The sequence below is a fragment of the Rhipicephalus sanguineus genome, chromosome 3 (assembly GCF_013339695.2).
Source record: "Rhipicephalus sanguineus isolate Rsan-2018 chromosome 3, BIME_Rsan_1.4, whole genome shotgun sequence".
Taxonomy (NCBI): Eukaryota; Metazoa; Arthropoda; class Arachnida; order Ixodida; family Ixodidae; genus Rhipicephalus; species Rhipicephalus sanguineus.
Window position 1 is genome coordinate 37,904,286 of NC_051178.1, and position 12,773 is coordinate 37,917,058.

The window sequence follows — 12,773 nt, forward strand, 5'->3', positions numbered from 1 at the left end:
GCAACTTATCCCATTTCAAGCTAGAGGCTTTCCAAACATACGAAGCCAACGACTAAGTCTGGCACTGCCCATGCAAGCCACACCGATGCATCGATCTTTGAAATCTTTATTACTTCCGTTTTTACTTGTATGCTCGCACTTGATCTACAGCACCGCAAAAAATCTCAGAATGCAGGCCAGATTACCAAGCAGCCAACATTGCAACACCACGCAACATGTGGCCATGCAGCCGACTTACGGCGCAGCGCCTGAGGTTGTGGCGGCCACTCAAAAGTAATTTGACTAAATTTCAAACACCTTTTCAAACTAAATCAAACACGTATAGTTAGTACTTGGACTGCAACACTAAACTATAAGTGAGGAATTCTGCATATTTTTTAATGCTAATGCCTGTACAGTTCATCAACTATTGACTCCTCAACTTCAATACCATTTTCTGCACTTATCGCCAACCTCATAAACCAAAAATGCACTGGCATTTTTAGTTCATACAGTTGTCTGCACTGTCTTTGTGGTTTATAAGGTTTTTTGAATGATCTTTGTAAAACTCACAAAAACTAAAAAAAAAGTTACACAGTATGACTGCAGACCCTGCCAAGCACACTGTGGGAAATAGCCGCAGCTGCCAACGGGCCGTACTAAGGAAGCACAGTTGCTTCATTAATAACTCGGGCCTTTTTGAGGCAGTCTGCCTATTACTGTATTTATTTAACATCTTTCATGGGTGGTGAAATATTCAAATCACTGCAAAAAAGCCCAAACACCCCCACTCGTCATCCCAAAATAAGTTACAAGAGTGAATAGTGAAACAAAGTGTTTGACCGCGATTTTTTATAACATAATCGGAGTGGGTCAAACGCAGTGTCTTTGGTGCGGAATGACCCCTTTACTGGATGAAACTTGTATTCTAGACGAACATACCACACTGGGCCTGCAAAGGTGGCTGTAAACGAAGCACAACCTTTGAATTCATACTTTCACACAATGAACAGTATCTCTGGTCCATTCAAGATAGAAAACTAGCACACAGAGGACAACATCCGGGAATGTGGCATTTTACAAATGGTATCTTGGGGCATCCAAGAGCAATCTCAGGTGCGCCGCGCTTTGGCCTTTCGTCTCGTGTCGGCAGGTGAACCCGTGGCCCCCTCGGTGTTCTTGGCTGTGCCACTAATCTGCTTCACTAGGGTCCGCAGTGTCTGTGCAACATCAGCACCCATGGTGAGCAGGCGTGAAGAGTAGTAGCAGGCAAGCAGCGCAACCACTGTCACAGGCAGGGCAAGCAGTGAGGAGCGGGCCACGATCTCGTGCTCGAGGTGTGGTGGCAGCTCGGGCGCGTGACGCAGCGTCACGTGACGGTGCGACGTGTTGCCATGGAAGCAGGTGCCGCCATTGTTACTGCTCCCCTCTAGCTGGAGGCAGTAGGTGCGGCCGTCACGTGTCAGCGGTGGCAGCAAGAAGAAACCGCCGGGACCCGGTGTGACCGTGTGCAGTGTCTGTTCGGGTGCATCGTCCACCACCACACGAATCTGCAAACAGCATGCATATTGCTGGCAGGTTGATCAGTCTGTATAAGGTACTATCCCACCCCACCTCACAAATTCACCTACAGCTATGTCATGCACTTGAATGCACTTTAAACTCAAAGTGAATCAGCAAGAACATATCCCTGTAATGAATAATATGTCAAATATTGTCTCATATATAAACAAAGTCAAGTATAAATTTTTGCTCGAGTTTCTTTGAAAGGAAAATGAGGCTTACATTTATGTATTTACTTTTTATACCGCATCTGTTTTCATAACGGGAAGCGCATGTAATCTACTACAGTAAAAGCTCGTTAATTCGAATTCCACGGGAACGCTGAGCAATTTCGAATTAAACAAAATTCGAAATAATGAAAGTGAGCAAAAATGGGTGGATTTCGGGGGTGGGGGCACGAAAAATATTTATTGGCCAAAAAAAGTCGGTGATGACCATCTGCTTCTTTTCTCTGAATGCCACAGCTGCGGCTCTCTGTTCCAGCGCGCGGACGCGGCGCAGGGAATCCTCTTCACCCTCTTCAAAGCTGAAGAAGAGACGCGCCACATTAAGTGCCTCCATCACCGCAGAAGCTGACGGGCGCACAGGCGCTTCGTCATCTTCGTCTTCCTCACCTTCTGGCTCTTCACCAACAGGCTGCGCACCGGCTACTTGAGCGATAATGTCCTCATCAGTCAGGGCACCACACACTGATGCACCGGTGTCAACTTCAACATAATCGGCAAAACGTACGCCCCGAAGAGTGTCGCGCAATGCCACTGGCATGAGCTCCTCAGCCCCGTCCACGTCGACGTCACAACTATCCTGTGCACTTCCAGCTGCAAATCCACTGTGGCGGAAACAGTTTGCAATTGTGGTCGCGGTCACCTGTTCCCATGCGCGCACCAACATGTGCATGGCAGTGAGCAGCGTAATGCCGAAGTCCTTCCTGTCGCCCCCGCACAAAATCATTCTCTCCAGCATGTGATGCCTATAAAAGCACTTGATGTTCCTTATCACACCCTGGTCCATTGGCTGTAGGGCCGCAGTCGTATTTGCTGGAAGGAACACTAACTTTGTTTCTCAGCTCAACGTCGACTTTGTGCGCCGAACAGTTGTCGACGAGAAGAAGAAAGCGTCTGCCGCCCAGTTCCATTCGCCTGTCGAATTTCAGTAGCCACTTCCTGAATAGGTCACCTGTCATCCAGGCTTTCTTGTTTGCGGCGTACTCCGTCGGCAGTGACCGAATGTTTTTGAAGCACCGTGGCTTGAGTGCTTTGCCAATCACAAAAAGGGGGACCTTTTCCGTACCGGTCATATTTGCGGCGACCAGAACAGTGACACGCTCTTTGCTGCGCTTGCCGCCGGCACAGCTGTCTCCCTTGTAGGTGATCGTCTTGTCTGGCTGCAACTTGAAAAATAACGCTGTCTCGTCAGCGTTAAACACGTCCTGTGGTGAGTAGCTCTCCAAGTACTGCTGCAGGGTGTCGCTTCTCCAAGTAGCGCATGTTTCGGCGTCCACTTCCTTTGCCTCGCCGGATAACGTGCGGAATACGAGATTGTGCCGCTCCCTGAAACGATGAAACCATCCCTCGGAGGCGACAAAGTCTTCAATGTCCAAGCGCAGGGTGAAATCGGCTGCCTTGGCCATGATGATAGGGCCGCTCAATGCGATACTCTGGGCTCTCATTTCTTTAACCCAGATAATCAAAGCCGACTCCAGTTCCGGGAACTTCGCTGTCCTTAGCCTTTTTTCGACTGGCGCCAAAATCCTCGGCTTCATAGGCGTTTTCAATGGCCGTCCTGTTGCGTATGTAGGTTGACAACGTGCTCGGAGGTATGCCGTGCTTCCTCGCAATTTCGTATTTGCTCGAGTTCCCTTGGTCAACCTCTCGCAAAATCTCCACCTTCTCCTTGACAGTCTTCGCGCAGTAGTTTCCCCGCGGCATCTTGCAACTTCGATGCGGAATAAGACGGCTTGACGGCGTGAACGAACAACGTGCTCGAGGAACAAAGTGACGCTGCCGGGTGCGGCCTAGGACTGCTAGGACTACTCCGCCGACTCCTCAGCGTCCCGCGGGTCCCGCGTATACAAGTGGCGCCAGGCGCTGGGATAGCGGGAGGGCTACGGAAAAAAAAAAAATTGCTCCCTGGATTTCGGAGGCCATACTTTGCTCGCCCTTTGCTCGGAGGCCACTTAAAGCTCGAAAAAAACCGGTCGTGCCACCTATCGTTCGGCTGTAAAAGCTTCCACTAGTGTTTGACGATGATGACGCTCGGCGGCGCGCGCTTCGAATTACCCGTAGAGGCGGCAATTTCTGTTCGAATTAACGAATCGTTTTACACATGGTCTCCTATGCACTGCGGACCGGACTGCGGCGACCATTTCGAATTATCCAAAATTTCGAATTAATGAGGTGTGAATTAACGAGCTTTCACTGTACACAGCATAATTAGCTGTATGAATGTGACATACAAGATAGGTAGATAAGGCAGAGTGAACAAGGCAATACAAGGTAGTAATAAAGTAAAAAATAAACTAGAGTACAGTCAAACCCTTTTAGCTTGAACTCGCATAATTCAAACCAATGGATAATCTGAACTGGCCCATTGGTCCCGGCAAATGGATATGTAGTATTTGGATGGGGAAAAACTCCTCAATTCAAAGCTGAAACACACGCCACGATTAATTTGAACAGGACTGCCCAGCCACAGAGACTACTTTTCATGCAATCCCAAGCCGAATGCCAAAGTTCGATTCGTCACTAGCCACCACAGCTTCACAAACTTGTAACCATGTGCCCATTCCGCCTACACTGGAAGGTTTGAAGCAGCTAACGGAAATCGTGCAGCCTTGCTTCACGTGGTGCTACGTGACATCGTCTCGCATGTTTACAGGGGCGCGATCCTTTCCTTTCTCCCATGGGTGCGAATATGGCCCCTCTTCTGAACTTCGTCAGTGCTGTGAGAGTGGTGTCATCCACACAAAGACAATCGTTGCATGCAATTGGGTTGGCACCAGCAGTTGTAGACATGAAAGAACTAAGCACACTAAGAACTAAGTGGTGGTTGCGGATGCGAACACTCGTCTAATTGCTGTTCCTGCCTTCTACAGGTGTTTTTCCTAGACAGGCCGGGCTCCCACTAGTGATTGCTGCAGCACCTGTCATTGCATCATCCAAGTGCCAACGTGGAAAGTTGTATTCTGGATATCTGGCCACATCATATCTACTGTTCCCAGCATTCCTGTCGTCGACCTGCGCCTGCGCGGATCTTCAGTCTAGGCATCAAAAGCAGTGCCAGGAGGCACGCCCGCGTCAAAGCAGTGGTGGTTGCGGATGCGAACACTCGTCTAATTGCTGTTCCTGCCTTCTACAGGTCAGTTGGTTTTACTCAACCCTTGGTATTGAGCTCTGTCTTATACCGCAACCACTGCTGCTGCTCCTCATTGTATTATCCGCACGCTCGTGCATTCACTTGTGTTTTTCAACAAGTTCCCTGCTTGTGGCATCACGATGCCTACGAATGCAGAATTAGCTAAGAGAATCGAAGACCTTGAGGCAAAACTTGATAGCCGATTGACAAAGCTCGTGGACAGAGTTGTGGTTGACGTCACAATGAGGCTTCGAGAATCGGGCTTCGATCTCGGTGCTGTAAATTCAGAGGTCAAGGGCATGGATGCTGGCCTGAAAATACTTAATGACATTGTAGAGGCAGTCCGTGTTCAACAACAAGAGCTCTGTTCAACTAACAAAGCTCTGAAAAATGAGAACGAGACTCTAAAAAAGAAGGTGGCTGACCTGGAGCAGTACACTCGGCTGAACAACGTCGAGATCAAGGGAGTGCCCTCTTCCCAAGGGGAGGACTGTGTTGCCATAATGCAGTCAATTGGCAACAAAATCGATTGTCCTGTATCAGGCACTGATCTTGACGTTGTTCACAGAGTGCCAGCCAAGTCTGGACAACAGAATATTGTGGCCCGTTTCTGTTCACGAGAGCAAAAGAATGAGTTTGTTAGGAAAGCACGCAAAGCTCGCTTGAATACACGTGCTCTTGGGTTTTCTGGAGAGGGTACCCATGCTGTCTTTGTTAATGATCACCTCTCGCCGGATAACAAGAAGCTTTTTGCTAAAGCACTTGTTCTCAAAAAAGAGAAACAGTGGGCGTTTCTTTGGACTGATAACTGTCAGATAAAAGCAAGGAAATCTACTGATTCCAGGGTGTTTCGCATAAAATCAGAGCTCGACCTGTCCATTATCTCCTAGATATATTTTACTTTGGCAGTTGTAGCGTCTATCCAATCGCAGGATGGCGTATATTTCACCGTCTGAACTCTCATCACGGCTGTCTAAACCATGTAGGGCGTTTGTTCACTTTAACGCTCGAAGTATAAGAAAAAATTATGATAATATTACCACATTGTTGTCAGCCATTGGTCACCAGTTCTCCATCATCTGCATCAGTGAAACGTGGCTATGTGAATCTGACAGGAACCTATTTAAGTTTCCTTCCTATTCCTCCGAATACTGTCATCGAAGCGACGATGCACATGGTGGAGCAGCTGTTTTTATATCATCATGCCTTCACTATCATAGGCGACTGGACATGGCACTAAATATTCCTGGTTGCGAATCCGTGTGGATCGAACTTCATGAACCACATTTTTCGCAAGATAGTAAGAATTTAGTTGTTGCCTGCATCTATCGCTCACCGTCGTCATCTGTCTTGGAGTTTTGCCTAGCTTTAGGAGAGGTGTTGAATACTCTGTCATTAGAAGGGAAGCGGGTGATTATTTTAGGAGACATGAATATCAATCTTCTTGATGACACCAACGCAAAGGTTTCCGAATACATTTCCTGCTTCAGTGGATATGGCTATGAGTGCCTCATAACTGCACCCACTCGTGTTCCATTTCAAGGCAATGGCACTATTATAGATCACATTTTGTCTAACCTCATTAGTCCTCCTGAAGCAGCTGTCATCGAGGTGCCTGTCACAGATCATTATCCTATTTATGCAAGCATAGGCATTTCCAGTAATAATAAAACAAGTCGAAGCTTCAAGAATAACCTAAATACTGCATCATTCATTAACATCATCGAGCAGTGTGATTGGTCGTCAGTTAAGAAGTGCAAAAATGCTGAAATAGCCTATCAACAATTTTCCTCCATCATTTCAAATGCAGTCATGGCCGCTTCAACATTAGTTGTAAGCAGAAAAAAGTACCTCGTCCCAATTAATCCGTGGTTGACACCTAACCTGTTAAAATGTCTGCGGAAAAAGGATAACTTATACAAAAAGACGAAAAAGTCCCCTTTCAATGTTAACCTTCAAAAGCGCTATAAAGAATACTCAAACACATTAGGTAAGTTACTTAAAGCCGCTAAATTAAAGTACTTCGAAGATAAAATAAAGCGAGCCGGAAATGACGTTAAGCAGCAGTGGAAAACTGTAAACTATTTTCTTGGCAGGACTACGGTACATTCAGATATAACCTTGATTCACTCAGAAAATCGTGTGATCGAAAACCCATCTGATATCGCGAACTCTTTTAATGACTCGTTCGGCATTGAAATTCCGCAGTCGACAGCATCCCTCGAATACACTTGTTCACGATTACCACATTCATTCTTTCTTTATCCGACGTCACCCCAAGAAGTGTTCACCGTTATCAATAGTATTAGGAATACAAGCGCTGGTCTCGATAAGTTCTTTGCTGCCGACATGAAACTGATAGCTCATTTAATCTGCGATGCATTATGTTACATTATAAATCTTGTATTTGAAACTGGATTTTTCCCGACAGCCCTGAAAAAAGCAAAAATTATTCCCGTCTTTAAAAAAGGCGACAAGCGCTTAATCTCTAATTACCGGCCTATAGCAATTATCTCATTCTTCAGTAAAGTCATAGAAAAGCTTTTTGTGGGACGGTTAAGGTGTTATTTAGACAAGTTTCATATTCTTTCTAATAAGCAGTTTGGTTTCAGGCCCGGTTACTCAACTGAACTTGCCATGATATCCCTAACTGACGAAATTAAATCTGCTATTGATAGCGGTTGTGTTGTTGGAGGTGTTTTTCTTGACCTTTCAAAAGCATTTGATTCTATTTCTCACGTCATTTTATTTCAGAAACTAGAGTCAATTGGTGTATCTGGCGTCCCACTAGAACTAATTCGTAGCTATCTGCGTGATCGAGAACAGTTGGTATATGTGTCCGGTACCTTTTCCAACCCTAAATTCATCAACATCGGTGTTCCGCAAGGTTCAATTTTGGGCCCGCTTTTATTTTTAATCTACATCAACGATCTTCCTCATTGTCTAGCACATTCGTCCTGCATACTCTATGCGGACGATACCACTATAATAACTGCAGATAAAGAGGTTGACTCGATGTTGTTTAAACTAAACACCGACCTGAAAAATATCGTTAAATGGTTCAATAAGAATAAATTAAATATAAACGCTAAAAAGTCAAACTTTGTTGTATTTTCGTCACCTAATCGAATTATACCTAGGAACCCCACTGTCTACGTAAGCGATACTCAAATTCACTCTACCTCTAGTACAATGTTTCTCGGGGTCGAACTTGATGAACATTTAAAATTTAATTCACATGTATTACAGCTTACGCGGAAAGCCGCATATGCCATTCGAATCTTGCTAAAAGTTCGCCCTTTCTTTCGTTTTGAAATATTGTTGTCACTTTACTACGCTTTCTTTCACAGCAACATAATCTATTGCATTTCATCATGGGGAAACACGTATGCCACTCATTTATCAGCCATCCAACATCTTCAAAACCAAGCATTGAGGATAATAACGTTCAGTAGCTTCATGTCCAATGCATCATCCTTACTCTGTTCACATGGAATTTTATCAGTTCAGAAGCTGGCCAAATATTTTCTCGGCATTCTTATCTACAAATATGTGAATGGAAAACTTCCCATTCCTTTACTAAACTCAAGTCAGTTTCCTCAGGCGTCATCTACTCGTTTTGCAAAGGCTAATAACTTCCTTTTACCCAAACCCAGGACTAATTATGGCAAGTTTACCATAAAATTTTCGTCTGTATCCTTGTGGAATTCTTTACCTTTGGAGATCAAAAATAGATCCCTCGAAATGTTTAAAAAAGGCTTGCGTTCGCACTTATTAAATTCATAGTGCTTAATATTATACAGAGTATGTTATAGCATTTTTGTGTTATTTTGTGCTTATCTTCATATTTTGTATAACTTATAGTCCCTATCTCGTGCTTATCTATATATTTTGTATATCTCAATTTTTCTTTCCTTACCGTCATAATGCTTGATATTATACTGAGCGAATGTTGTTGCATTTTTGTGTTAGTTTTTTCGTGCTTATCTACACATTTTGTATAACTTATATTCGCTATTTCGTACTTATCTGTATATTTTGTTTATCTTAATTTTTCTATCCTTACCACTGTTTACTATTGCGTTGTATCTCTGATTAATGATTTTATAGGAGGTCTCACTCACAGTCTTGCGACTTTGAGACCTCCTTCTGTATTTGTATATAACACATGCAATTTATCATTTGTATTTCAATTTCAAAATAAAAGTTCAAATACACACAACCACAGTGAAGAATACAAAGGCAGCGTGTGAAGACCACAGTAAGCATGGTCAACAACATGTCAATGCCAATGCGATACCAAAGCCAAACTCTGAGGCCAATCTTTTGCTAACAACGTGGTAGTATCATAGCCACCATCTTTAAAATAGCAAATACAGATTTCGGGGTCTATGCCTTTGTTGTTAGAAATGTAAAACATGTCATGGGTTACGTTGTCAGGCTAACACTGTAGTCTAGCTAGGCCAAGCTGCATCAACATGGCCGCTTCCATGGCCACTTAGGCCAGTTCAGAGTGCCAGTTAGTGACATATCATACGGGAACGGTACCGCAGTTGCATTGCAACAGCGGGCTTCCCAGTGCCTTGGATCCTATGGGAGCTATGCCGACAAATGCCCGAAAGCGAGTTAGCAGCAGAGAAAACACGGCATCTGCAACCATAACGGGTGCTGAGTAGTGGGCTTCCACTCTAATGTACACTGTACCGCTAATCAAAGGGACACCCACTAGTTCATAATCCGAACAGACTTTCTATATTCTTGGAGCTCAAATTAACGAGGTTCGACCGTAATAAACTTTAGTGCGTAATGTACTGTCAGACTGCTAATGACGAACAAGAGAGTTCAAAGGGCACTGATAAGCAGGCAGGCTTGAGCACTGCAGACGCAACAAACACTATTAGCCAATAAACTGTTTTCCTTAGGCCTTATGCTCCTGCACGTAGGTGGTGCAGACAATTCACACATTGAAACTAAGCACCACCAAGCCTCTGCCTTGACGCCGTGAATACAGCCCCTGAAAAAGGTGTGACATCTCCATTCTCAAGTTTCTATAATTCTGGCCCTTGGACTGTGAACCGTGGTTCATCAATATCGAGGCCTAATTTCGTTGCCATCATTTCATATTGCAGACTGCCAAATACGAGTGCTGTTTCTTGGGCGAGTTGGAAATTCATACTTGGAAGGGTAGCGCTAGTGGACACGAACTAAAGGAAGACACACGAACACACGGCACTTCCGTCTTTGTGTCCGTGTGTCTACCTATAGTCCGTGTCCACTAGCGCTACCCTTCCAAGTTCCAAATAAGACACTTTCGCAAGTGCACTCACCCTGCTAATTTCTAGTTTTTGTCTGTGCCATTATGAGAGCTCATTCACCCCAGTACCCAAACGACAACCTGAAGTGAGAGATGCTACAATGCACCACTGACTGAACCATTTCAAATTCAACCGGAGTGTCAAACCAAACCAAAATGACATACCTGAACCAGAATTTCAGCTGGAACTGAACCCAAAGAAATATTCTCGGAACATGCAAAAGGCCAAGCCAAATGTGAACTAAAAACAATAACAGTTATTGGTTCAGCATGAAACAGTTCAAGCACATGGGGCAAGAATGCAATTACGAGAGATAAGTGACACCTCATTGGCGACGCCCACTAACAGACTGTGATGACTCATGTGCAGTGTTTCGTACAAAGATGGTGATAAACTACAGGTGTGCGCTTGAAGCTTTACACGGACACCCATGCCTAGATGCTCGCAACCGGACTTGCGACAAGCGCAAGCCAGCTCGCTGAAACGTCGGCTCGAACACACACGCCCTGTTCAGTTTTTTTTCAACGCAAGCTTCCATCTTCCCCTTCCTGTCGTTTCTTTAGATTTGCAGCTGACCATGTCACTTGAGTTTCGCAGCTCAAACAATGTTTTAAAGGGCAGCACGTATTAAAAAAAATTGGGTAAGAAAATTAAATAACAAGAAAGCTTGTACGCGTTAAAACTGGTCTTAGTGAAGGAATAAAAAATAATAGTAGAAATACTGGAAATAAAAGTAGAAAAATAAGCTTGAAAGTGTTTCAGGCAAAGAGAATCTTTTTTTTTCGTGATCTATAATGTGCTTTAAAATGTGTAGTGTGCACGTACCTCACCACATTACGGCCACTGGCGTGGGTTCGGACTTAGCGAGTCACAGGGCCGCGTTTGTTGTTGCCTCGCGTGAGCTAGCGTGCCGCTGCACACGTGCGTTGGGCCACGAAGGCGCCGAGTGCAGCGCATCAAGTACGCAGCACTGCTCTCAGAAAATCCGCAACAGTTTACTGCCTGCGGCAACACCACAAGACGTGGTACCACGCTTGCTTCCCAGAGGCGGCGGGAGAGGCAAAGGGGCTTGACCACGCCAAGGGTGGAAACACCGAACAAAGCGTGGCACTAGCATGCTCCATGGGCAATGGCTCATGGCTCATGGCGACATGTCGCTAAGGGTCCCTCGCAACCACGCTGCATAATCTCACGACCACTGACCAATCGCTTGAGACAGGGCAAAGGTCCATTCGCGTTGGCCTTCGATAAGTGCGGCTCCGCGTAGTATGACTACGGCGCAGTATGACTACACTGCACCGCTCTTCGGCCAAGTGTTCAGAAGCAACAATGTAAAGTAGGCGCTCGCTGCTGGCGCCAGGCACCATTGGCGAACTTCGTCTGAGCGAACCCCAAAACAAAGGAGCCGACGGACGGGAAAGAAAACATGTGCCTACGCTACACTGTCCAGAGAGAGAATCTAACACACGTGAAACATTTCGCGAAACTCCGACAAGCACCGCATTTGAGATCTCGCTCCGGGCGAGGGAGGCTGACGTCATCGCCGCTCGCCGAGCACATAGGACCGCAATAGATGGGAGAGTCATGACCAGGCATGTGGACGGCAGAACTAGGCAGAAACATGCGCAATAGCAATGGACAGGCCTCAATCCCACAAACGTTGGACTTGCATGGCATCCCACACACAAAAAAAAGAACAACTGAAAGAAAAAAAAAGTAGCAAGACAATCACGAGGAGCATTGTGCATCTATTGCCTTTCATGCTCCCTGCCACAACTTTGCAAACAGTGACCAGCTCAAACACATGTACATTGGCAAGTATATGAGATATTGGAAAGTATTGGATTAAGGATTAGCGAGGAATATGTTAAGAACCTTTTTTGTCTGAATATGGCATTGTCCACAGAATATTCATGCCAAGTAAGCTGATTGCTATAGCGCGAACTCAGGACTAGGACAAAGAGACACACGAAGACGAGCGCTTAGGTCTCTTTGTCCTGGTCTTGAGTTTGCGCTACGGCAAGCATCATGAAATACCAACTAGCCCAACTGCCACCCTTCAACACCATGTAAGCATGAAGACAACAACTTTCTCACCTTGAGGCTGGGCAGGTGTTTGGGGTCTGTGACAACCTGGCCTGTGATGTCCATTTGGTTGAAGAAGCGGAACACTATGACCCGCACATTTGTCAGGTCCGCGTTGGTGACCTGCAATGTTTGAAGTGATAGAGAAATTTCACGGTGCTTGCCAAATGTTCGTAAAGCAGTGTGTTACAAACCGTGGCTGATGTGTGTGTAGTCATCATCTGAAAATATATTTTGTGAGGATGCTAAAGTTTCAGACCTGCTACATTGGCTAAAAGAAGCTTTACTACAAATTTCACCAAATGATTGTTCCACTGCACTGAGTGCACTAAAACAAGTGCAGCAAGAGAACTACAGGGCATCATCCAAAACTGTGTCATGTCAGCATCCTAATCTACAGCTACTACAGTGTTCATTCCATCACTCCCTGCACGGTCCTCAGCTATCTCCAATCAAGGCAAACTCTATCCATCACCG

The 12,773-nt window shown here is 45.3% G+C and overlaps 1 protein-coding gene across 1 annotated transcript in view; it reads right to left on the reverse strand.

Moving 5' to 3' along the window:
* Positions 1-1,039: 1,039 nt before the first annotated feature.
* The window catches only part of LOC119386573 (nodal modulator 1-like), a 327,869-nt gene continuing 316,135 nt past the window's right edge, over positions 1,040-12,773 (reverse strand). Inside the window, 2 exon segments of the mRNA XM_049413977.1 lie at positions 1,040-1,529; positions 12,309-12,419. Of these exon segments, the coding sequence (XP_049269934.1) occupies positions 1,092-1,529; positions 12,309-12,419 (549 nt within the window). The 3' untranslated portion in view covers positions 1,040-1,091.